The sequence below is a fragment of the Calypte anna genome, chromosome 7 (genome assembly GCF_003957555.1).
Source record: "Calypte anna isolate BGI_N300 chromosome 7, bCalAnn1_v1.p, whole genome shotgun sequence".
Taxonomy (NCBI): Eukaryota; Metazoa; Chordata; class Aves; order Apodiformes; family Trochilidae; genus Calypte; species Calypte anna.
The window spans coordinates 34,846,703-34,874,249 of NC_044253.1; the positions used below are offsets into that span (position 1 = coordinate 34,846,703).

General features: G+C 38.2%; 1 protein-coding gene across 2 annotated transcripts; it reads right to left on the minus strand.

Annotated features, from left to right (window-relative positions):
- Positions 1 to 1,350: 1,350 nt before the first annotated feature.
- RFTN2 (raftlin family member 2) lies at positions 1,351 to 26,382 on the minus strand. 2 transcript variants are annotated; one of them, XM_008495950.2, is made up of 10 exons: positions 26,301 to 26,382; positions 25,686 to 25,832; positions 22,107 to 22,290; positions 19,985 to 20,096; positions 17,684 to 17,996; positions 14,930 to 15,130; positions 11,025 to 11,146; positions 10,016 to 10,119; positions 4,926 to 5,004; positions 1,351 to 2,000 (listed from the first exon to the last, which is right to left on the minus strand). In XM_008495950.2, the coding sequence occupies exons 2-10, from the start codon at positions 25,822 to 25,824 to the stop codon at positions 1,731 to 1,733; spliced, it is 1,524 nt and encodes a 507-aa protein (XP_008494172.2). In that variant the 5' UTR covers positions 25,825 to 25,832; positions 26,301 to 26,382; the 3' UTR covers positions 1,351 to 1,730. The 2 variants fall into 2 exon arrangements, with proteins under 2 accessions (XP_008494172.2, XP_030309737.1); XM_030453877.1 differs by lacking the exons at positions 25,686 to 25,832; positions 26,301 to 26,382 and adding an exon at positions 24,789 to 24,866.
- Positions 26,383 to 27,547: the final 1,165 nt, after the last annotated feature.

A 27,547-nucleotide genomic window follows, 5' to 3' on the forward strand; every position in this document is an offset into this window, starting at 1 on the left:
AGTGTATTTATACCAAATTAAAAAGATTAGAAACCAGTAAGTTAGCAGCAACCAACCACTGTGATATTCAAAAGCAAGGAACAAGGCACAGTGAAAACTGTGGGCTACTGAAAGAGAATATGGCTTTATTTCATTTTAACCACAGCCTTTTCTTGCTCAACAAGTGTGGATGTTCTAGAAAGCACCCTGGACATCCAGAGCTAACTCATTATCTACCCTTGTTCCAAGACAGAAGCTCCCTTGTGCACATCCCATTAATCATTAAGGGAAAAGTTGTTTTAAAATACCAGCATAGTAACTGGAATTTTCTGCATTCCCTGATATTAGAAGGTCTCAGCTAAATGGTTCTTCCTATCCACTACCAAGGTTAAGAGCATTCAATTTAGTACTTCACACATTGCAACTTGTTACATAAATAGTTGTACTGCAGTTTCCTTCTAGGATTCACTACCATTAACCCCCTTAGGCAGGGCTACTGCTTTACAGAAGGTCAGGAATTTCTTAGATACACTTTCTAAGCTTGGAATATTCAGAATTCCTAGGTTTTGTACTAGCTTGTCTGATGAGCATGTATGGTTTTGGCTTCTGCAGCTAGCTAAAACCCACTATTTTAACTTAAAATCACATTTGTGTTCTGGAGATGCATTTTCATTCAACATCTCCTCTGTAAAATGTAATTTTAGGACAGCAGCAGAAAAAAAATAATATCCCTGTTCATGCTTCCCCCCACAGAGCCCTCCCAGTGTCACCCACCCTTAACACCAGCAGCTGCTCCCCAGGGTGCGGATGGAAGCACAGCAGCTTCATCCTTTCTTCTGAACCTTTTTTCTGGTATTTCATGAAGCTGAACACACCCAGTATGAGACATATTTATCCAAGATTTTTTTAATATAAACATCAGCAGAGCTGTGTATGGGCTACCATGTAATATTTCCTGTTAAATTCAGCCTATTTCTTCATCAGCATCACTGTGCACCTTTGCTGTCAGTGTTTCTTGGTGAGTTTCTCTGACTGCAGGTTACTTACAGGGGGATGTGGTGTCACTTGGGAATTCAGGCCATACCCTCCACTAGCTTTTGGCTCAGGTGTACCAGGAACCCTGGTAAAACCTGCCTAGGTGAAATCAGGTGACAGGAGCAAGTGTCTGCCTCCAGAAGTACATTTCTGTACATAACAAGTCTGAACATAGCTTAAATTATCAACACTCTGCTGTAAGGTTTGCATTTCTCCTGCCTCATATAAATTCAAAGGCCTAATAAAGTGAAAAATTCATCAAAACTTAAGAGCCAGATAGTTAATTTTTCTTTTTTTTTCTCCCCCCTCCCACCAGTATTTACACCCCCCCTTTAAAACAAAAACAAAACCAAAAATAAACATTCCTCCAGCTTGTGGAAAATACTAAACATCCTCATTCCTTTCTCTCTTACACAATCCAAACTCTGTGTTGCAGCATTTGCTTCCTTGCTTGTCAAAAGCATGAACAAGTTAGCAGAGCACCCAACTATGTAGTTAACTCTAGAGAGAGAGAGACTGAAAAACAAATTACTTTGCAGTAGTATTATTACTACAGTAGGGTAAACACAACAGAGAAACCCACAAAAATACAGAAGGAGTCTGGGAAGACTCACAGGATTATACCAATGCTTTCAAAGTAACATGTTTTTGGAAAAAAAACCCCAAACATGTCTGTGAATTATATACATGTCCATCTGATGCAGTTACTTACTTTCTCACATACATGTGACCTGAGTGACTCCATCTTCCTGGTCAAATTGTCCATCATCCAGTTCCCTTAATACTCCATCACTGCTGCTGAATCCTGGAAAACCTCCATACTGGGAGGATCCCTCCTTGATCCAACATTGTTTGGAAGGAGAGAGGTGAAACTCATCAGATGGCTGCCCAACTTCTGCAGGGCGAGAAGTGGCTGTGTCTAACCCAACACTTCTGCTGGAGACTTTGCCTTTTTCCTCCCCAGTAACTTGTCTGAAGGATTTCTTCTGAAATACATGAGGATGTTTAAATGTCAGCTTATTTAGGAGAGGAAAAAAAAAAGGCAAACACTTTGCAGGGAGTCACGAATGGATTTAACAAGGCAGCATTTAATACTGGTTTGAATTGTGAACTCCTCTAGAGAGAAAAAAACCTCCATAAGAAGAACACCTCCAAAAAAACTCCATTCTCTATAAAAAATTAGATACAAGACTTAATCAACCTGACATTAGTGCTAGGACCTGACACACTTTGTGCCAAAGCAAGGGATACCAGTGCCAAAATGAAGCAGAAAGCAGATTGGGATTTATGCAAACCAGAGACCTATCAGGCTACACTAGGGGTCTTCTGAGGCATCACAAATAACATTTTATTTTATTTTAGCATCAGGATCTCTCCGAGGCACTCAGATGAGTGATGGTGCAGCCCCTCCAGAGGCAGTGCCTCAGGTCACAGGAAAGGAGCAGGGTCAGGAAGGCAGAAGTGCCTTGGCTGGAGCCTTGCTGTCAGCACAAGCACTGCTGAACCAGGAGATGCTTTGCCAGGGGACACAGCCCTGGCCACAGAAGGAGAAGATGTAGTTAAGAAGGAACCCACCCCCAACACAGAGCTGAGCTTCCCTGAGTAAAGGAATTGCTTTGGCAGGGGGGGTTGCACAAATGCTTATAAACAAAACCACCCTACAAATGTTTTTGCAGTGCCCAGGTGAGTTCTGTGCCCCACATTGCTAAGTTTTTTTCTTGAACCCTGTTGAAAGAGTAAAAACAATGGTCCTTGTGGCTGAAGGAAACTTATTCAGGGAAGCTGTCACAGGAGACATTGGAAAATTAGACTAAAGGGAAATAGTGTTGCCTCAGGAGAATCAGAAGGAAATAAGCTTTGCCTGGATGCTGTGGTGAGAGGATGGAGAAGTCTGCTCAAGGGAAATAGAGGAAAAAAAGAGAAAAACCCCTCAAGCACTGTGTGTTCAATGTTGGATCTCCTCCTCTGAACTGTTTTCCTAGAAAAGCAAATGGTACCTGATGAACAAAGAGCTTGCTGATCCCAGATCAGAACTTAAAACACTTTAGATAAGTACTTCTGAGTTTCAGTTGTGAACAGCTTGAATGAGAAAGTTGGGTTTATCTTGTTAATGTGTTGGGGTTTTTTTAGAACATGAATGAAAACACACTCAGTACAAATGCAGATGAGGATGACACACACAGCAATATAGCAGCATGGGAAATAAATGTTTGGACTAACATGTTCCCAAAGGTTTGATAGCTTTGTACAGCTGTGTGTCCATGTCCAGGGGACAGTGTGAAGAAATGTATTGAAGTTCCTAGAGCAAAAATTAATGCTTTCAGATTTCAGTAGCTTGCTTAACTCATTCAATCTAGCTACTCAGTACAAAGCCAGCATGACATTCTATATCCATTAGGCATTGCTAACAAATAAATGAATTTAAATTGTGAAGAAGCTGTAAGGTGCTTTTTGCCAATTCAGATTTCTTCGTTAAAAAACAAAACAAAAACCAATGAAGTAAAAAGATTAAAATTCAGAGGAAAACCAACATTATTGGAAAAGCAGAAGGAAAATTTTACACTGCTACATGTTTCAGCTTCAGCCTGACCTACCTATTTATCCCATGCTGAAAATGACCTCAGCACACTGAAATTTCCTGGTGGAAAAGTAAAACACTCACTGGTATATAAAAAGCACATTCAGATACTGAGTTTGTTCAGCTTTTAAACACAGTAATCCTCATGTAAATAGCTACCAATCAGCTATTTGTTTACTTCCAGTTTGTTAATGCTTAAGCCAAAGGTTTCCCACCACAACAAAGTAAAACAATAACTACAAAACACATCCTTTCATTTGTATAAACCAAGGCTGCAATCACCTCATAACTGGATGAAATACTATAAACTGTGAGTATAATGTTTCCTATTTTTAATTTAAAGCACAACTCAGAGATTCCTCAGTTCCTCAGACTGAAGAGTTTTAGAGAACTGGTTTGTATTGTTCTCTTGGCAGAATCCAGTCTTAATTACTCTAACTTTTGTAAGTAGTTATGCTGCCTTTTAAGAGATGCTTAGAGGTAACAGGCCCTGCAAAGGAAAGAGTATCAATGCCCTTATTATATTATATATAGAATATAAAAAACATGGAAGCATCAGGATGACTGATGACTGGTATAACCATTTTACTTATTTACAATAGTGAGGTTAAAATTCTTTTCTAAAACATACTTTCAGAAATGCCTGTAAAGAATGTAAAGACTACAAAGTCAGGCATGAGAGGAGGGGTAAGATGCTTCCAGAGCTAAAAGCTGAAGATATTTGGTACCCAGGGGAAAATGTAAGGAAAAACTGTAGGTGGAATTGGGAGACTTTAGAAGAGGGTATGAATGGAAGAGGAGATTAAGACCTTGGCAAGAGAGAGTACACAGAGCACTGAGTAGAAAAGAGCAGGAGCTCTGAATTTTTCTAAGTGAGGAAATAAACTATAGGTGGCCTATAAAAACTAGCTGGGAACTGAGGTGGTGGTCAAGATGAAAAATAAGTCAGGACATTTATTGTGCAAGTTGAATGCAGTTCTTCCAGGCATGGAAGCAGTAATTATCAGGGGACACAGAAGGAAGTTAGGCTGGAGATAAGCAAAAGCCTAGAGAAGAACAACAACAGAAAAAAAAAAAGAGTAGATTTGTGTATTTGAGAAACACTAAGCAGAGAAAAATACAGATGACTGTATCAGTCTGGATGGAAAATAAGAAAGTGAAACAGAAGAGGCTGAGAAAAACACAACATACCAGTTCAGCTGCAAAAGCCCTTCACAAACTTCTATTTGTTTTGAGTGAAACCCTCTGCTTCCATTTTTTTCCCATTAATCTGAAACTCTGTTTTGTTTTTGTGAAATACCAGTCTTTTATAGTAATGCCACAAACATGTTACCTCTGGTGTCTGGACAGCAGAATTCCACATCACAGGTCTCTGAAGAAAAACAACTTGCTTTGTGGCCAGATTTCCTTCACTAAAATTTAAAAGAAAATTGTCTTAATGTTTTTAAGGCAATATTAGTCACTGTAATGTGTTCAGACCTTTCAGAGTCACCTCTAAGCTAGGTTTATGAGTGAGCACAGACTGCCAAGCATTAACTGTTTTATTAATTCCTAATTAACTTTGTAATCACATTAGAAAACCCAAAACATAGAGTTAGGTAAAGGTGTTGTACATGAAAATAGGCACAGAACAAACACTTGCATTACTACAGTGGAGTTATTAAGCATGTCTGCCCTTGAGAGTTAATCAAAGTCTGCACCTCTACGTCTAAAGGAAACCTCAAGAAGTCTTTTCTTTCATCTAATCTTCATTATCACATATGCAGCAATGTATTATTACCTATTAATTCCATGCCAAATAGGCCCAAAGTCAACACCCACAGCTTAAATAAATATCTTAACACTTTGTGGTATGGAACCTGGGAAGTTACATCCTTCACTGCTAAATAAAATGTGTTTTCTGGTTATAGCATCCAGGGGACACAGCAGGATTAACTTCTTGTCTCACCAACTATGGATAAAGGGCTTTTATTTGCTTTTAGGAAGGCCAAGAGAAAATAGTAGTAAGATAAATATAGTAGTGAGATAAGGAAAAGCAAAGAAAAAAAACGTCCAGGTTCACTCCTGGAACTTTTCCAAATGTCAATACTGCTGTGGTAGATAGAATTTAAAGAAGCACTGTTGAATTTTTTTTTCAAACATAAAAAGAAACATAAAATGGCCAAGTTATTCCTCAGGACCATGGTAGATGCTAGTGACAAGATGTTTCAGAAGTGTTACACTCCTTTACTACTGCTGATACATCCTCTTGGAGGTTTCATGGCTTTGTTTTTACCACCTTTCCCTCAAATTCAGGTCAGCACACTGATGGCACACATCCTGCAAAGCCTGACTCCCTGGAACTGAAGGGGTGTAACAATTTCAAAACCAGGTCTCTAGGATGGGGAGATTTTTAAAAAATAAATACTTCTTTTACATATGAGATACCACAGATTAATAAACACCTCATCTCACCCCAAATCCTACTTCTGGGCAGCCTGCAAGGAGATTTTTATGCACACAGAGGAAAGATGCTGAAATATTTTGGAAGAAGAGTGCCTACAAATTTAAGGGTGAGCTAAAGAAAAGTAGCAAAACAGAAACACAAGAGACATGCAGTCAGTTTAAAGATCTCTGATTCTACCTATTCTATCCATCATAAAACATTATTATGGTCCATAGCAGGACAGAAAGAACTACTAAAATACTGTAAGATTTTACTTTGGTATCTCTGCTTCACAATCTGAACATCCACAGACATGATGCTGAGCTAACAGGTTCTTGGTTCACGTCAGGGCTAGGGGCTAACAGAATTAATTTGTATTTAACATTAAGAGATTTGCTCCATGAAAAAAACTCAGGGATGAAAAGTGTTCCTATACTATCTGGAAGAGCCTGTGAACAGCCTGCCCCAGCTGAGCTCTGAGTCCCAACCCTCAGGATGTGGATTCATTGAAAGAAAACAGTGTTACAGTTTTCTGTTGGGAGAATGAGTGATCCTGCAACTTTATTCCACTTGACTAGGTATCTCAGCTTGTACAAATCCTGCTGGAACAGAGGAAGGACATGGTGGTGAGCAGACAATAAGTAAATGAAGGATTTTCTCAGTCTGACCCTATTAAAATGCCACACACGACCAAGTGGCTGTGAGCTTAATTCACAAAGAACTCAATGACAGGGGGATTTCCACAGAATTTCAATGAGAAAAAGTGCTTTGGAGCAAGCCACCCCATCCTTTCCCTTCAAAATTCCACACCTTCCCTCTTGGCCTCCTGCATCAGGGCACTTTGAGAGCTCAGATTAAGTAGGTAAATTAATACCCACCAAGTCTGGTTTTGCTTTCCAGCCCTGCCCCTTTTCAGGGGCTGCAGTAACCAGGGAAGGGAAAGGAAGGTCACTGCAGAATAAGGCTGCTGAAGCCTTTTTCCTGTCTCTTCTTTGAAGAGGGCTGAAGAGCAACAGAGACTCTTTTGTTAAAACACCAGCAATTTGCTTGTCTGCTTATGGGCACTAAATCTGGGCATGGGTTTAATGAGCCCCCCCCAAACAACCACCAAGCTGGAAGCTTTCTAGTACTGCCAATGGCTCCCATTGTCACACATCAGATTTTTTGGGGTTTTTTTTATGCCTGACCCTTTTATAGACACAGCACTTGATTTTAAGGTTAGACAACGTTTTCTGAAAAATGAACAAAAGGAGCAAGATAACTTCTTTTCACTCATCCAGGCTTTTTCCCCCCATCATTTTCCAAAATGAAGTTTTGCACTCCTTTGGAACTGCTCAGCAGCCAGAAGTTCAGTTACCAGACTGATACCAGGCTGGGAAAGTAAGGATAATAAGTTTCCTGGTGCCAAGGATATGTTCCATTAAATATTTAAATTATTTTAGAAGCAATTCTAATTCTAGACCACAAACATTTATGAAATCCCACAAACTACTGACAATACCTTGTTAGTAACTGCAGCAGCACTAAATTACCAGCAAAGTACCTTCTAAAAGGTTTTTCCACTCAGAGATTTAACTCCTGAAAGGTCTACTAATTTTATCCTTGCTATTTGGTTTCCAAACTTGGAATAATTACTCTCAAATTCTTGTCTTGAGGACATTTGCCTAGTGAGTAGGAGCTGTATGTAAAGCAGGAGGCTCTTTAGATTACAAATATTATTGTGAATCTGTCTTCTTCTAATCAAATAATTAATCATTATTAATATTCTTAAAATAATAAATTTTAATTTATAATTAAATTAATCATCTTCTTAATATTGACTGTTAAACTTTAATGTGCTGGCCTGTTGGTCACACTCTTGGTCTGCAGACAAGCAGTGAACACAATGGCCAGAAACACAAAGCTGAAGATCTGAGATGAGGGAGAGTTTTGCAATAAATTACAGCCAAAGGAAAGCAGGTTAGAGCAAAACATAAAGCTGAAGAAAAATGGGGAGCTGGCTGCCCTACTAACATGTTTTTTCTACATGAGCTTTGTTCCAATTAATTTTTTTTTTTAATAAATATGAAAACCTGAATTTGCCAGATCACCCCAAAACGTTGCTTATTTTGTTAGCTCAGTGTCTCTGAAGCCTCTTAATATTCAGGCTGGGTTTTGAGGTCAGAATTACAAGTCTGGGAAAAGAACAGCTGTTCAGCAGCATGAAGTATCCTTCTTTATTAAGACATTTAACTTGCATTCCTAGGATAATCCACCACCACAGTAATGGCATCTTCCATATCAGCCACATAGTAACCATCCAGGAATTTCTTGTCCTCCCTAAATACCCACATCAATGCCTAAAAATAGTATTTAACCACCACCACTTGGCCTATCAGGATAGAAACATTCTTTTTTGGACTAAGAAAGCTTAATTACTAATTGGGAAATCTTGCTCATGGCTTTTTTTCTCTTAAAGAAAACTGAACTGCTGTCTGTTGATACGTGACACACACCCCAAACATTATTCATCCAACCTCTCCAGAAGTGTCTCAGAAGCCACCCTAGGAAAATACATATTAAAAATTCATGCAGACCCCATTGCCCACTCCTGCCCTTCAAGAAGCAGGTCTGGATCCTCAAGGTTTACTCTCCAGCTCTAATATCAGGCCAAAAAATTCCAACTGTTTGTGCAAACCAGGCTTGACAGTTCACAAAACCTTATAAATCACCATATTCAAAGCTAATACACACAGACAAGCTTTTAAATTAAAGGATAATCATTTTGTTTCATATTCTGAAAACTGCATCTCTCTGGACAGGAGCTTTAAGAATTCAAAATTCCATAGATTTCAGAAGAAAACAAAACATACAGAAACCCTTAGAAAGACAAGAGTAGAACACTCCATGTTGTTTTACCAGAGTATCTTCTGGTTTTGCATTTAACAAATTGGTTATAATTATAAAAAATCCCACACACCACCAAAACAAACCACAGCCAAAAAAACCCAAAACAAACCCCAAACCACAACAACAACAATCCCCAACACTTCTTTCTTGAGCAGAGAAACCTCCTTTTCACATGGGTGAGTGGATTTAATTCTGTCAAATAATCTGAACAAAATTCCACTTTCTTGGAGCAGCTCTCCAAGAACCCTCCATCCACATGATTTTTCATGCTGTTTGGATTTCATACAACAAGCTCAGGATCCAAAGATGACTCAATTCACCCACTCTGTTCCATGGTTCTTGAAGAGCCCTCAGCTACATGCTTCACTACGTTTGTTTTCAAATCCTGACAATCTAATGGCAGGAGAATTAAAAAAAAAAAGGTGTATGCTTAATCCAGTGTTCAATTTGCTGTTTTTAGCTTGGTAATGTATAAAAAAACATAGTACCCTTTTGTTTGTTTGTTAAAAAGAAAACCTGGAACCTGGCAGGTGATGCTCATGTGCTGTTTAATAATTTTTATGTATATAAGAAGATATCTAAAATATTACAGTAAGAGAGTGATTTGGTACTATTTGTCTACATTAAAGGAGGAGAGAAACAGGTCAGTAACTTGCTGGATAAGCACATTCCCCTCCCCTAATTTGCAGTAACTATTGCATGACTGTCTTGTGACAACATGACTTCTTACACAGTCTGAAGCAGTCATTCACCAAGGTCCTAAATTAGGGAACATTTCAACACTTGTTTAAACTTGTTGAGCATGAGTAACCCCATTGCTAGGGACTGTGTATGTGGCAAAAAGTTTCCCAAATACCATCTCTAATGTTTAGGTATAAGCAAGTTATTTTAAATGGAGGATTGTTAGGTAGAAACTCACTGGACTCTAATCCTAATACTGCCTGGTAAAACAGATCCCACCATACTGCTGCTGCCATCAAGCTTTGGGTGCAGTTTAAAAAAAAAAAAAAGTGGCAATTATGTTAATTTCTACATTATGTAGGCAAGGAATCACTTGATAAATCTTGAAAAGCAACACCAAAAATGGTGTCAAGCTGTTTTTTGGGTACCTGTCATGTCGTAGGATGGGCGTAGGCAGGACACAGGTCAGGAGCCATCCAAACTCAGCCAGCGTGTGCAACAAAGGTCCATAATCTGTTTTAATTTCACACCCCTACATTAATAATTATAAAAAGGAGTAAAGAGACTCTGTACAGGTTTTATTTGCATTGCTACACAAATGACTCTCATTTATAAGGAGATAATCCTCTGAGATGACTGAACTGTGCTGTCAGCAAGCATCTCACCCACCCTACATTCTTGGTTTTGAGGTTTGGGTTTTTTTTCATTTCACTTGGGTTTTGCTTGTTCTTTTGGTTTTGCTTTTCTATTTCAAATAGACAAGTTCCTGGCTTTCTGCTGTTACATGTCACATTGATAAATGTATTTATCATCACATATTTCAAAACAAAGTCCTTAGTATCCTCCAACAGTGATTACACTTTTGGATACTGCTAATGAATGCCAATAATCTTGTAAATACTAAAAGCTTGAAATAATTTTGTTGCTGTACCATGCTACATGTAATTTACTAGTAAATTACTATGACATACTTCATATTTAGCAGTAAAATTTTACAAAGAATATTCATCTGAAAACCATACTCAATTCACTTTAATTTTTTTGATCTGTTTCTAGTTTGTGCTTCTTTCTCTCCTTTTTTAAAAAAAGCATTTCAGCACATTGTCAGGGGAGCTGCACTGGCTGAAATGATGTCTAAATTGGTTTGAAACACACACATTAAAACTCCCAAACAAACAATGTTTTCTTTGATGGTTGTTCTTAATTGTAAATGTCAGGCCAGAGTCCCTGTGGCATGTTTGTTTTATGCACATTAACCAACAGCCACAGGCCTGACATTTCTGACATTTCATTTCTGTGACTCAGGGCTCGAGCTGAGCTGATGCAGGTGGCTTCAAGAAACCACCCTGAAAGCTTTATCAAACACAATCATTCTAAGGAAAAAACAAAGCAAAGTAGAAGTTGGAAAGAGGAACTGCCAAATCCTCACTGATTTACCTCAATGACTGTCCATTGTTCAACAACTATTGCATCATTTCCTTTCCTGTTAGAACCTGGAACTCCAGCACCTTCTTCTTCGTAGATAAATAATCCTTCTAAAGATTTGGGCAAGTAGTCCCCTGTGAACATGAAGAGAAATAGAAACTGAAATCAAGTTTGAGGTTGATGTCTGACTGAGATGTGCACATGGGGTTGTTTTTTCTTGTTGAACAGTCCCCTAAAATAAAATGAGCTGGACAGCAAACAAATTTGTAGTTATTTCTGCACCTGGCTATAAATCTGATGAGGCATGTAAGTCAACTTGTTATTCAAAACCCTCCTTCTATCCAAGCTAAACTCTGAGCCATCTCAGTGAAACAGCAAGAGTGGCTTTTGGTGGGATGGGAGAGAGCATAAAGGTAAATGAAGCCTGAAGTGCAAAGCTGAACTCCTGTTACTTAAATAAATACCTAAAATGGCCACAGGAAGAGCCTGAAACAGAAGTAATTGCAGGAAGATTCCTGATGGGAAGGAAGTTTCAGAGCACAATCCCTGACTCATTGAAGCCTGACAGCATCTGGTTGGCCTAAACTAAAGATGGGCATCAAATATTGATTCATTTTCTGGTTCTGCTTCTCCTCAGAACCATCAAGAAGCTCTCTCTGCAGATGTACCTTGACAGCTGACTATCCTAAACTAAATTTGATCAGGAAAATTATGTAGTCCTCAGGATATCAGTTTTAAATCCTCCTCACTATGGCACAGAAAGGTGCAGAGAGATGATTGGTTTTGCCAGAGCTTCAGAGAAAGCAAATAAATTTAAAGAGAAAAAACCCAAACACACCAAAATCACCAAACAATTAAAAAAAAAAAAAAAGGAATACAACTTATCTGGTTTTAATAGCTGACTTTGTTTTTGAGCATGTATCACAGAACACCCACAATTTATTAATAATATTTTTTACCATAATCTATGTAAGAGATTTATGTAGCTTGAGTTTAAATTATTTACATGCTTGCATGCATATTTATCTCTTCCACGCACTGGCAGAGATGTTGAACATATTTTATTTTTAGTTTACAAATAAATATAATGTGATTGTATGTGGGACTGAGTAGATGGCTTCAGACACATGCAAATATCTGCACAACTCCTAACAATTCATAAATACTCAATCTCATAAATTGTTGGACTTGGGCATTTGTTTAGTGCTCAGATACTTCAAGTGGGCAGTCCACCTACAACACCTGAGAATATTTCTATCACTGCTCAAAGAGAAAGTTTGACACAAAAACCATCCTATCAAAACCACCTGTACTGAAAAAAACCTGCAGATGCACCAAACTGGTTCACCTGCTCATTCTAACAGGTACATTAGGGTAACTTTGCTGCCCTCAATACTTAAAAAAGTGCTGCATGGCAGCTAACACAACCCAGGAAAAGCAAAAACTACTGCCACAGCATTTTTCCTCATCTTAGGTAGTTCAGGAGGGCCCCTAAGGCAGCTACAAATGGAGGAAACACTACAATGGTCCAAATGGTTGCTCAGAGAGAACTTACCCATATTATTTTAATGACTGCATCCTCTTTTGGCAGTAGCACATGGAAGTTGGTAATTAGTAAGAACTGACAATGATGTTAAGAATTTAAAAAAAAATTTTTTTGGTATTGTAAAACCTCCTCCTACCTCAAAATAGTTATTGCCTTGTGATCCTGGTAGCAAGAGACTTCTACTGACACTGCAGAACATCCCATAGAGCACACACTAGAGGAGAAGTCCTGCAGCTGCCTGTCCTGTATCCACTGTTTTTATTTTTATTAAACCAGTAGCTAAAAATTGCCCATTTCCCTGAAGCTGTGTAGAAGATTAACTACTGCTAGGAACACCTCACAGTCAGAAAGCAACAAAAATGAGGTGAAGGTGACAATTAGATGTATGTGCAGACACAGAAGTAGTAATTCTAGTGATGAGGGTGAGTGGTCATATATTTTCCCTTCCCCAGAAAACATTTTAAGGTTTCCTTCTGTTCCCAAACTTTTGTCTGGGTATAAAACCCTCCAACGTTCACCTCAAGAAGGAAAATTTCAGCTTAGGAACTCAGCAGCTGAATTAATTTCTTACTGTGGCAAGAGGTGTTTGGTCAGCTGCAGGATTCCATCCACACACAGCAAGCTGTGCCTGTGAATATATCCAGTTTAATTCAGCAGCTCTCACTGAAACTCTCACTAAAACACACACCCCAGTCAAGTGGGGCTGAGGCAGAAGCACCAACTGCTGCCAAAAGGCAGCATGAAATCCCTAAATAACTCTTAACCTGGGTATTAGAGACAGACTTAGTTATTCACATCCAGGAGAGGAGGGAGCCAGAAGACTGCAGAACTGTTGTTGGACAACAGCTGCATGGATTAATTTCAACAGCTGCCCAAAACACCCCTCAGTGAATTGTAACTGATCTCCAGAGAGTTATTTTCCAGCTCTAAAAAAAAAAAAAAAAAAAATCTGTTTTGAAAACTAGGAGTCCAATTTCTCACCTCTCCTCCCCCACCACAAGGGAAACTTTCTTCTTCCAATTACTTCAATAGACAGGAATTACAATTTAAAAGCAAAAAAGCTGGCCAGTTCAAACAGTGCCATTGGACTGAACAACACAGTTCAAGAGGGATTAACTGCCAGACTCAACCTGAGGTACCCAGAATGATGCTGATGCACTTGTGTTCCTCTGACAGTCACCCAATTTATTTCATTGCAGAGCTACAGAAATGTTTGTAGTGATTCACACTCTAAACTCAAAGCAACAAGCATTGATGATTTCCAGGGTTTGATTTCTCAAGAACCATCTAACTTCTGAAGATTTTATGTTTTAAACTTTCTTTTTCATTTAAGCCCTTCACTAACCCAAGCCTTGAGATGAGGATGCTGCATGCATAGTATTTTAAATCACAATAAAAGCATTAAATAAGACAGAAGACACAAAAAAGACAGAAAAACTACTCCAAACCCTAGAAATTCTTCCTCCTGGTATAATTCATGCAAGGAGGAGAAGTAAGACATCACTCATCATTAAGAATGTATCATTTATATTTGTATCATCATTATGTATCATTTAATACATTCTGAAGGAAAACAGGGCACTTGATAATTAGCCTGAGTATTGCAAACTTTTTTTTAAGGTCTCCAAAACCTTCCCAGCAAACTTTTTGCAAGCCTGTTCTGCACTGCAGCCCTGTGTTTTGCTTCCTTACACTGAGCTGCCATAAGCAACTCTAAAGGTAGACCAAGAATTTAGAGCTTAATACCAGTACATGAACAAATCTAATCCAAGTATCATGTTAGTGAAGTATAAATGCTAAGTTTGCCATCAAACAGCACTCATTAATTAATAAATTCTGACATTATTAAATATGCCAGACCCTCTTTTCACATTATTTTGAACTCACTGCAGAACAGCAGCTACATACTATTTTTTGTAGCATGTTGAATTTCTGGCTTTCAGACTAACTCAATTCAATGGAAATTAAACTTTTAATTACATATTGTACTAATAATATGTGTGTGCAATAATATGTGGTTTGAGAAATCTGTAGCTAGTGAAGAATTTCTCCTGCTTAAAAAAGCCAAAACAAACACAGATAAAAGAACTAATGCAAAGGGTTTATTTCATTACAATGCTATGCTACTTTCCTGCTTTGGAAATCCTCAATTTGATAAAACAAAGGAGAATTTTCAATTGCTCAGTGCTGTAATTGCCCAGGAAGCAAGTTTTTTTTTCAGGTATCAGATTCTTTACACTTACAGTGACCACCAGAACAAATTTACATGCTGCTCTTCACCCAAAGCAGCACACCATTACCTACTTTTTGAACATTAGATAGTTGTACACAAACAAGCTAAGCTTTCATGATACTCTGGGACAGTACTCACCTTTAGAAGTTTCCCAGTGTACAAAAGAATCAATTAAGGACAATCCTTGTTTGTAATAAAATGTGGTTAACTCTAGCCAGTCTGCTTCCAGTGTACTAATAACTGGCCCTTTTCTTGTTACTTTCATAGACAAAACTCCTTCATGATAGGTCCAGCAGGTAGAATCATCATCAAAAACATTGAAGATTGTATATAGCTTGTCTAAAAGAAAAAGGGAAGAAGAATGAAACTCCAGAAGACAGTGCTCCAAAATAAAAAGACAATTTAATTATTAATCCTGTTATTTGCTGAGGATTATTTAAGTAACATTATAATTAGTTGTCTACTGGGGTGTCCCACATAGTGACTGATGAGTGTTTGAGTTAAACACACCAAACCTACAAATCCTCAAATGTTTTTTATATCTAGGCATTAATACAGTGGTGTTACAGAGAGTCATAAACAAGCATCCATAAAAAAAAATAAAATTCCCAAATCCAGAGCACCCTAGGAAATCACTGGTGAAGTTATGAAGTCCTAGCTATACATAAATGCATCCTACAAATAACACTCATGTGTATGTCACTGCTGTGGGGAAATAACCCAAAGCAGTTGCCAAAAATGCTCTCATTGTCTCCTACTTCAACTTTTGAGCAGCCTTAATCAACACAAAAAAAACCTCTAGGAAGCAGAAGTATTCACACTGCCAAAACAAGGGAACTTGAGTTAGATGGCTCCATTTAAGATGTTCATCCCTCTAGGCTCCAGAAATAAAGGAATATTTCCCAAGTAGTATTGGGACTGCAAATAACCTGAATCCATCTCTGGGAGAACACAGCTCTGCTTTGAGAACTCCTGCCACACCCACCACAAATGGTATCAGGTGCCTGGAATGAGGTAAATTAGAGGCAAAATTTCCAACTGTATCAGAGAGATGGCTCCTTTCTACATAGGTTTTATCACCCCTAGCAGCATAATTGTGTTTATCCTGACAAACCCTAATTTCCTCTCCTATATGCTAAAGTGAGATGTCAGAAAAAACCAATCCAGTTTCCCAATACACCTCTTTGATTGCCCACATCTATCAGAAATTTGCCTCTGCAAGCCATGTATTTATAAATGGTCAAAACTGATACTCTATGACCTCCTAAATCTACAGCTCAGACAGGTGTGCATCTCTTAAGCCTGAACAGAAATGTATTACTGAAGTGGCAGAACATGTAAGACTTCCTTTAAAAATTCAGATTAGTTTTTTGTTTTTTTTTTTTTTTTTTAAATGAGGGCTCATTAATGAGTTTTTTTTAAAAACCTGAAATAACTACTAAGTACTTTAGTAGTAAAGAATCCTAGCATATTCTTGCCAAGTTGTTTTTCTTGTAAGGATGTAATGTAAGGGATGCACTGGTTGCTGATCTTCCTGGTGGCACCAGTCTGCATGACCAAAGCTCCTAAATAGAACCAAGACTTTTCTGTCTTCTACTTGCAGGATTTCTGTTCTGCTACATACAGCAAACTCACTATTTCAGGCTGTAAGGAAGGAGTTAAGTGAACAGACCACGCTATAATGGCTCAGCATGTTGTGCAAGAACTGCTTGAATTCAAGTGTTAAAAATAAGGACATTGATTATCTTGGTGCTTCCAGTCATTATCCTGACAGTCTACAAACTGGAGAGGGTGCTTAACTCTCAACAGGAAAATAAAAAGGTTGCTTTTGAGAGCAATTAAAACATGTCTGGAAGAATTTATTATGTCAAAATGCAGCCTGGGAGGAAAGTTTTATGCTGCCTGCTTTCTACACAATACTACCTTGCACTAGGTCTCATGCTTTAGATGACTTCTTCCTTTTCTTCCAAGCAAACCAGAAGCTTTTAGTGTTTCTGCACCAGAAGTCACCCTTTCAGCCAACCTCTTTCAGAAATTACACTATCTCAGATGCCACTACCCACCAACATTTTTCAATGACACTTTTCCTTCCTACATGGCTTTTTAAGGCTTACTTTCCCCTAGTGTAAATTCATTTTGTAACAATCACCTTCTTCGATTTCATGGTCAAGATGTTAACTCAAGTGATCTCTTTCAGGATGCTTCTTGAAGGTATTTTAACTAATTTTAACCACTGTGATCAGAGTTGGCTAGAAGCATGTAAATTTACAGCTCTAGCTGGAAAGGGCTCTATTTGTTGTCAGGTTTGGAACAGGCAGAAGAACTGGAACAAGAACATATCCTTGGGAATCCATGACATGCTTATGATTTAATACTAGGAATAAGTGGGCATAATATGTACTTTGAAAAAAAGGTTTTAAAACAACTGTACTTTTCTAAAAGAAAGAAAATCCTCTTACTGCCACCTGTTGTACACATACCAAGCAAAAAAGCTATCTGCTTGCACACTTAAATTTTAGAATTAAAAAAAATTAAAATTAAATTTTAGAATTAAAAATTTAGAATTAAAATCAGAAGGATGATTTTTTTATTCTTTAAATGATAAACTGTAATTTTGATAGCACATTTATAGTAAACTATATGAAAACTAAAGTATCATTTTAATGGGGCATTACCATAACTCACATGCACATATAGCAGAAGGTAAATGTTGCTTCTGTTTTCTCTATTGACAACTTCTTTAGAAATAGGTATGAATTTCAGAAAGATGCACCTTCCAAACCAAGGACATGATGCAACAGAACATGCTGATCTGTTATTTGTTTCCAACACCTTTTTAAAACAGCTCAACAAAATGCCTTAATTCTACAGTTAACAAGCAGCATTCATTACCATCTCCTCTCCGTGGTTTAACAGGGCTGACTTCTTTTCCAAACTGGAAATCTGCATCCTGCAACAGGCTGCTTTCTCCTTGCATCTCCTCCTCTATCCCACTTTCAGATGAGTGACCACTCAATGTGCCTTCATTCCAGTTTTTATAGTTCTCATCAGAATTTCTCCTTCTGTGCTCCCTATTTCTTCTGCCCAGCGTCGACTCCAGCTCAGAGCTCCCATCTGGGGTGGTCCCATTACAGCCTTTAGGTTGAGGAAAATGCTGTGTTACAAATCCCACAAACTTCTTCCCTCTTTTAGCAGCTTCGTTAACCTGCATTTACAACAGAAATTTAGCTGCAAAGTGATTTTGGAATTGCATGTAGGTTTTGTTATTTTTTTTTTTTAAAAAAACCTTCTATATACAAGTTCTTTAACTCAGCTCCTGAATTCCAAGGACAATGAGACACAACCCTGTACTGCAGAAGGGTGGCTTGTCTTGGTACACTGCCTGTGTTTCCAAGTAAATGGAAACCTTCCAGCCTGTCTTTGGACTTGGGCCAACACTGGTACTTGACTTCAGTGTATCCCAAATCCTTCACTTGTAACAAATCCAAAGTATTTTACATGCTGTGTTGTAGTGATAAGCAGTGAACTGGCACATGATGTTGTGAGTTTTTATTTTTTTTTTCCTCTAAATATATGTGACACCACCCATCCTAAAATTACTGACCACTAATACTTCAGAGCTGCCTGTCTGTCATATGCCATGATTCATTATTCCCTGGATCCCTTAGGGGCCACTCAGCTTCACTGAGAATAGTTGAGGAGAAGAGGAAGGAGGGAGCTGGAAGCACATTAAAACCCTTTAACTCTGCTTTCAGCCCACAGTGGGTCTTTTTTTGAATTCTCAAAATAAATTGTAGAGTATTTGCCACCTGTGGGATTTGTCTGTTTCTGGAAAGAGGGTTTTTTGGCTGGGATAAGGAGTGCTGCTCTTTAGGAAGGTGATGATCCCACTGCCACCTTGTGCTCTGAGCTCCCCTGTGCAATTGGGTCTTTCCAGGAAAATGCAGAAACCCCAAAAAGAAGAAACCACCAGGGAAGTACTGAACTAGTGAGGGCAAAGAGAAAAGGATCTCCAGCCAATTAACTCACATAAAGTATTAATCAGGAGAGTGAATAACTTTCAACCAGCTGATGGTACTACAATCCTTTTTAGTGCCATGACAGACTGGTGTGTTACCATCTACCACTGCTACTGATGTTCAGCAATAATGGGAATACAGAGCTGCTGCTGAGACAACCAAAAGCATTTAAAATGTGGCAACCAACATGCAGAACGAGAGGTAAAGTGGTAATCTTTTTCCTGAAATGACACAAGGTCATTTTTTTTGTTGTTGTTTTAAAGGGGTTTTAATACTGGATTCCAGGCTCAGTCTTTTTAAAACACTGGAAGCACTTTAAAAAATCAAATAATTTCCATGTACTGCCACTGTTCTGGATTTGCTGCTAATTTCAAGTGTATTTTTCTTTTAAATGTTTGTCTGCTAAGCTATACAATCAGCCTGGTAATGTACATGTAGATAAATATGTAATGGCATCCCATTTTAAATTTGGGACACCTGAACATTTCAAAACAAGCCATGCAAAAACTTTAAACAACTCTGGGATAATGTCAAAGACCACTAAAAAGCTCCAATTTGCTCTTTCCACTCCTTTCCTTGGCAACTAATGTAAAAGATATCACTAACTCTTGTAATAACAATAGCTTCCTGTTTCAGTAAGTCTTCAAATTTGCAGAGGAAGTTAAATACAAAAAGAACAAGAACTAGAGCTCACATTCCAGTGGAAGTTTAGTTTTCTTTAACTATACAATATTTCCAGAAGCTGAGCTAAGTAAATATTTAATTCAGTTACTGTGCATTTTGTATTTCTCTTAAAGAATTAAAAAAATCTCTTTCTTAGAAGTTGAACATGTCCATTGGGAATACCTTACTTAACCCAAAACAATACTGAACATCAGGTTTAGGGTTTTTTAAGTGTTAATTCTAGGAAAAAACCTATCATACAAGCATTTTATAAAGACTGACTAAGAGTTTGGACCTGATTCTGCTTTCACTAGTGTAAGTGGCCAGTTTCCCAAAGCTTTACAGGGCTCAGTACCAAGTCTTAAATTAGAAAAATCAACTCGTGAAGAAAAATAATTCCTTTTGCATTGAGAAAAGACTTTGGAGTGTCTATAAAATAAATATATAAAACTTTAATGCATGGAATTAAAAAAAAAAATCTAAAGAGAAGTTTGAAAAAACCCTCCATTACCTTTTCTAACAGTTCTTTCACTACCTCATTTGTTAGTGTTTCAGACATTAAAGGACATTCCTCAATGACCAGCCTGGGGTGCCTTTGTCCTCTGGGTGCTGCATGCTTCTGGCTAGAACACAGAAAGAAAGCAGTCTTTGTCAACAGTTTGCTGCTAACTTGGGCAAAAGCTTGCCCAAGATAGAATTCTCTTCTTATGGAATAGTTATGAATGAAATACTAGAAAATTTTGCATATTTTTATTTAGAATCCAGTGGTTTTTGGTGTTCTTTTTCTTACAAAAAGTGGCAGGTAATGTGTATTACTCTGTCAGGGTAAGAATATTGAACAGGAATTTACTCTGAAGACTGAAGAGACATTTTTTGGAAACTGAGTGATATGGAAAAACAGCCCTGCTTTTGTAGTAAACCCCCAAATCTCTGATAATGCAAAAAATACACATTTCAGCTATACGTGTAGCAAGCACAAAACACATTCAGTTCTATAGAAAATATACTATGAATAGAAAGGCAACTTTTACACTGTTAACATGTCAGGTTTCAGAATCCAACAAGCTTTAACTTCCAGTTAAAGAACTGCATTCATCATGGTTTATCTACAGCCCCTTAGGGGTTACACTACATAGGATTACGTGGAGTATATCAATAGCATACTGGGATTTTATTTGAAGTTTCCTTCACACCATCTATTGCTTTATAATGAAATGTTAATGAGACACTCCCAAATATAAAAATTTACTTGCTAGACAGTCACTGGAGAAGGCATATTTGCCTACAGGAAAACCAACAAGTTTATCTAAAAACCTGTGATTTATCATCATGATTTATCTAAAGCCCCTTAGAGGTTACACTACTTTGGATTACTTGGTATGTATCATAGCATACTGGGATTTTATTTGAAGTTTCCTTCACACCATCTATTGCTTTATAATGAAACATTAATGAGACACTCCCAAATACTTTTTTTTTTATTATTTTTTTACTTGCTACATAGTCACTGGAGAAGGTCTATTTGCCTACAGGAAAACCAACACAGATAGGTATGGCACAGAAAACTGGGAACCTCCAGCAAACAGCTTCAGATGGTGCCTGCAGGGTCTTGTTCAAGGGACCTGACCCTGTTCAGGGGACCAAAGGTTCAAACTGCAACTTCCTAAGCATCCCACATCTACAGGGATAAGGCAAGTTGTACACTGGTGGCATCAGCTCTTGGAAGCCTCAGCTCCAGAGAGCAAGTATTCTGCTTTCCTTACTCAACCACTTGCCCACATGGACAACAGTCACCTTGTCTGCAAATGAATTGATGCAGGCAAGTTGCATCAACAGCAAATACCATGAAAAATGCATAAGTGTTTGAGAAGCTCCCTCAGATGACCCATTTTTTTACAGACACTCTTTCAGTATTCCAAAAGTACATGAAAGAACCTTTGTGCATCACACTAGGACTCAGGAGAGAAGGGGAAACAAGACAACTCTTAATCCAGTAAGAAATCCACTTTTCTGATTCTTCAAAATAAGAACAAAAGGTTTTCTCTTTTTTTTTGCATTCAAAAGAACTAACAGTAAAATTTCTTTGTGCATTTTCTTTGTGATTACAAATGCAGTGAAAACAGGAATAACAAACAAGACTAGGGAACTGGAACATAAACATGAGCTCTCCACTCTCTTTCAAAACCAAGCTTTTGTATGCCCTACAATCACAAAGTCATTTCCTTCTTATTAAAGAGGGAAAAATAAATCCTCTCTGACAAACTAATTCACACTTTATAGGTCATTTTCCCTGAATAATGCTCTTGTGGGAGAAGTAAAACCACAAACTTTTGAAAATGAAGAAATAAAAACAGACATGAGAGAATTTAAAGCATCTTAACAGTCCCTTAGTGTTGTGTTTAACCTTTTATTTGCTGCAGGTTCCAAAACAATACAGAGCAAAGCTTAGCCTGTTGTGTGCTTAGTGTTAATTTAAAAGCTTCAATAACTTGCTCACCTTTCTAAAGGTGGAGTTACTGCATTCTCTGCAGTGCTCATTTCAAGTTTATACTGAATTATGCATGTCGAACAATCCACTTACATATGGCTCAAGTAAATAATGGATTAACACATTCAAACTGTTCCACTGCTACCTTAATTTCAGTCGTGAGAGTACCACGCGATACATGTGACTGGCAGGGAAATTCCTTCTTCTCCCAATGGGCAGCAGAATAGGATGAACAGCTCCCACAACAAATCCCTTGCTGTAATAGTCTTCCACCTTAGTTGCTATATCCAGCACAGAACTGATCTTGATGACTTCTGGGTTTGAGGAAGCTAAAAAAGCATTGAGAGCACAAGAGAGGCAGGTTACGCCGTGTTCATTTCAACCACACCAAACCTATCCCAAGGCATTTACTAAAAAGATACAAGAAAAAGCAGATTCACAGCTGATCCAACAGCATCCAACTAGCTAAAGTACCTATTTTTGCAAGTTAATATGATCTATTTGGCAACACTTCTAGCTTTGCCAAGCTAATTTAAGAGCTGCATCAACACCTAAACACGCACCAGGTTTGAACTTCCCAAAGCAACTATTTTGTCTGCTCAAAGTTTTAAACAGAGTGAAGCAGTGTCCTTCAACTCCAGCTCTGAGAATTTAAGCCTAGAACAATTGGGTTTGGTTTTCTTCAAGCCTTTTTTTTTTTTATTCAGAAGTGATCTGTGACTTGTAGGCTGAACTTTTTAGGTAGTCCCAATTCCTCTTTCCAGTAGCCTTCAGGTACATGTTAAGCAAGGTGTCAATTTGCTTCCCAACAGGCAGCCAAAATATTTCTATAAATAACACAGCTACAGATCACTGGCTGTATTGTGCACCTGAAGTTTCCTGTGTTGAAGACAAAACAGCTATCTCATAACTATTCATTTTGTTATTCAGAGTGACAAGAACTTCACAGCATCTCATCTTAGCAGGCTGCATCAATATTACTTCTTTTCCCTGATGGGAGAGTTGTGGAAAAGGCGTAAGCATTCTGCGTGGGGAAGACTCCAACTACCTTTTATTTTATGGCTAAACTGACCTCAAAAAATAACAGCTGTTTTTGTAACTGAAGTATGCCTCACAACTGAGACCACAGAATTTACAACCCTTGACAAACATTCAAATTTACACTTCAGCATCCACTGCTCTCTTTCCTTTGTGGTATTCAATCCCACCAAAATAAAGGACTGGCTCTAATTTTCTTCTGGGGGATTATTCCCCTGATGCAGCAGAACCTCCACAGAATTCAAAACTGATAATTACAATAGGGATGGGAGTATTTTAGGGATCAGGAAGAGAGATGCCAAGAGCAACACACTGCTGATAACTAGTTAGGATGCTCAGGGACTCCAGTCAGTCAGTTTAGATAAAGCACAGTTGGCCAAATTTGCATCATGACTTGGGAGGAGACGAGGGACTCCTGGAAGTCTCACTAGCAGGCTCATCGTAACTTATGATAGCATAAGAAGCAGAGAATAAGACATATAAATTGAAATAATGTATTTATGCTTGCTGTACTTCTATCTTAATACAGGATAAAGCTTACTAATTATAAAGTAGTGAAGGTTTTTTTGTTTAACTTGATGCCACATCCAGTGGTGACAAGTCACTCAGGCAAACAGAAATCTCAGATGTTGGGGGAAGTTCTTGCTCTGGAAATCAGCAGACAGTGGGTGCCATGAAATGTAACACAACTTGAGAGCTGAGTGAAAACTGACTTTGGCCTAAAGTGGGAAGAGGCTCTCACTTAGGGCTCATTTAGTCAAAGGACATTCAAGTAGTAACAAGGATGTGAGCAAGTTGATGGGGGTAGAATTAAAAAAAAAAGCCCAACATGATCCCCATAGTACTTTAACCAATCCCCATGTTTTATGGTGGAGAGAGAATTCAGAAATGCCTCCAAGACACTACCTACACCATTTTTTTTCAGTATTCACTACCTTAGCTATAAAAATTCAAGACCTCAAACAAAGTGTATTTTAAAGGTCAAACCCACACACTTAGAATGACACAACAGAAAGATACCTGCAGTTACAAAGCCAACTGTTTGATGTTAGAGACCTAGACCAGCTGGGCAGCTACAGGAAACTGAGCTCACTGGTGTTTGGCATTCATAATTCCACAGTAACTCACTGCAGCCAAACACTTCTGAACATCAGACTGAACAAGTGAGTATTACTGCTGTACTGACAAGTTATTAAAATAATAGAGCTGTATCTTTATTTGCACTTGTTTGGAGAGCTTTTTCTTCCAGCTCCCAACCACTCTTTTCAATAAAGCCTTTACACAACACTTCCAGGAAAGGTCCTTTATAACACAGCAAAACTACCCAGAACACAGACCATTTAAGAACACCAAATACTTCTCAGCCTAAAAAATATTTATTGTCCTTTCTATGATCAGATTAACAACTAATTCATGTATGCATGATGCAGCCTCACTTTATTTCTAGTGTGCTACCACTACAACTCAAAGTTCTTTCAAAAAGAACAAGAGCAAGTGAGAAACTGTTATGTTTCTTTACATAAATAACACAAATAAACATTTAGGTAAATAAACAATTGGATGTCAAGTACTGTAACTTAGTAGAACATCCTTAGTAGGAGCATCCTGCAGTCTTCAAAGGAACAGACCGATATAAATAAAATAAAATATAAATAAAATTATTATAAATAAATGAAATTATTATAAATAAATAAAATTATTATTCCAGTCCTTTAATTTAGAATTGAAACTAGCAAGAGACCATGTTCAGTTTATGAAAAAAGTTACAGAAAACTAGGCAGGCACTTACAGTTTCCCTCTTTATCAACCCCTTCTAGCAACTGCATTGACTTCAAGTCCTCATTATTAAGGATTTCCAGTAGACTGGGGGGGTTATAAATGCAAGTGACTACAAAGTGAGTGCAAAAGTGAGCTGTCTGTTCTCTGAGGGCAGCCATCTGGGCTTGTTTATGTTTTCAACTCGGTGGAACAGGGAGTTGCAGTGTTAGGGACGGGACACCCTCGGGAAGGAAGTATCCCACAGAGCACTGTCTGCCTCTAGTGATGCATACAAATTCTGTTGCATTTTGGTCACCATTTCAAAAGGCCATTCAGCAACTCTAGAAGTAAAGCATTTGGAAAAAAAAAAATTAAAAATAGCAAGACCAAACTGTACGACTCTTACTAAGAAATCTACCACTGGGGTGGGTGTAAGAGGAGAAACCAGGCTGGTACACAGCTAAGAAACAGACTTACTTCTGCCCAAAGTAACAAGGACAATGACAGCCTGTTTTAGGAAGTTGAGCACACATTTTAAAAAGTTGTTATTCAATCAAAGCTCAGGCAGAGTACACTTTCTGAACCCCTGAATTCAAACAACCATTATTTAAAGCGAGTACGGATGGCAGTATCTGACTCACAGGAAACAAGGAAAATCTCTCCCTGTTTTTAGCCAGCTTCCTTAAAAAGGACAGTTGTGTAATTTGGAGGTTCTGGCTGTTAAAAATGCTTCAGTAGTTTCCATTGTAATTTTATCTAAGTGAGGACCTTCCTCACGATTCATGTTTCAAAATAAAAGTCTTATGCTTCGGCTAAGCTTTGATCCAAAGTACTTACAGTAAATCTGAAGTCAAACAGGACAGAACCAAGTTACATCTTATTCCTTGCTTTCCCAGAACAGTAAGGACACGAGATAAAAAGAAGATACCTTCTAAAGTAAAATCCAGCAAGACGTATTCGTAGGCAGAATCCGTCTTTGTTTCAACTTGTGGTCTCTTCAATGTAGAGAAGATTTTTCCAGGGCTGCTATCATCAGGGTCTTCCAGCTTTCTGAGTCCGCACCCCATGGCAAGATCTGCAAATGATTAAATTGCAGGAAAAGGTGGTGGTGGGGGGGAGATCTGTTGCTCTCACTAGAGGGGGAAAAGAAGCAACCAAGTAATTCCCTTCAATTTGGTTTTCTATTAGCCATAAATCCAAATACAGAAAGAGCCCAGATCCCAACTCAGAAAGTGAGGGTCCTTTCCATTCATTTTGTTTGTTTGTTTGTTTAGATAGAAACAGTGAAGCTGGGGATGGTTTCAAGCTACAAACTTGCTAAGAGCAAGCTTGATTTCCCAGCGAAGCCTGAGCTGCAGCAAAGGAGCAGAGATTTTCCATGCCACGTCAATTTACAGCCAGCCCCCTATCAGTGCCCTCTTGCAGAGGACACCAATAGTGCTTTGTTTGTCCTTCCAGCCTGCCTGGGTGAGGGGGGGGGAATAGGGAGGGGGAAAAAGAACTGAAAAAGAAAGTTAGAAAAACTTCTCTGCAATTTACTTACCTCCAGAAGTTCCACTCGACCACAGTAGCGAGTCGGAGGGGAAAAAAGCAAGTTAAGTCAGAATGAAAGAATGAGAAAAGAGCCTCAACATGGTCGGAGACGAAAATCATTTCCAGAAAGGAAGTCAGCTTCAAGAGGAAATTGCTTCTGGCATCTCAAAGGGTAGAAAAGTAAATGAAAAGCAGTTTAGTCCTTATTTTAGATTGCAGCGTTGGGTTGCTATTTCCTTTCCGCAGGAACTCGCTTCCATAGGAAAAATAACCATGAGCATAATATAATAAAAAAACAACCATGGCATAATATATTGTAATAATGTAAAAAGGGGTAAAGACATTTGTCAAGAAAATATTACAATAAGAATTACATTGCCAAAATTAGCTCAGATAACTGGATTTAATAAACACCTAAAAAGAGACACCGAAATATTCTTCAGCTGAAATCAGAAAGACTTTTTTGTTTTATATATGAATAGAGTTACAAGACTGTTCCTCATTTTTCATGGGTGTTGAAGAACTGACATCCTTTTCTCTGGCGGGCTGACCTCAGGTAGAACAGCCACAAACTTTCAACACTTGCTGATCTTTTTAAGTCCTGAAAATGTAGTATAATTTCATTAACCACTGCAAGTCACTTGGAACTGCATGACACTTGATGCAGACCATGAGAATACATAGGGGGAAAAAGGAACAGTGACTTTACCTAAAGCCCTGCTGCTGCTGAGATGGGTGGTTAGAAACTTCACCTTTTATTTTTGAATTGCACCTAGAGAAATTCAGAGTCATCTAGAGAACAACAGAGACTGACAATACCAGCTTGGATGAAAGGAGTTGCAAATTTCAGTTATAAAAAAGCTTTTTACTGAAAAAATAATCATTGAAAATATGCCCATATTTCCTATCATCAACCACTGCAAGCTAGGCATTAAGCATTTGTGGTTTTTCTTCTTCCACTGCATGCAAAGTGATGTAAATTTTAAATAGGTGACCAGGAGCAGTAATTCTGAAGACTATACCTTCTTTGAAATCCACAGTATAGTTTCAAGTTGCTTAACTCTGGAAGAACTTCAAAACCACTGAGTGGTGAGCCTAGAAATGAAGTCATAGTTGTATCTTTAACACAAGCTCCCAGGTGCTGAAACCAAGAGGAAATCTTGTTGAATTCTTGATTAAAACCTGGGTAACATATCAAATAAACAGAATTCTTTTTCCCCACGTCTGCTTCCATAGAAATTGCTCCCAAACACTATT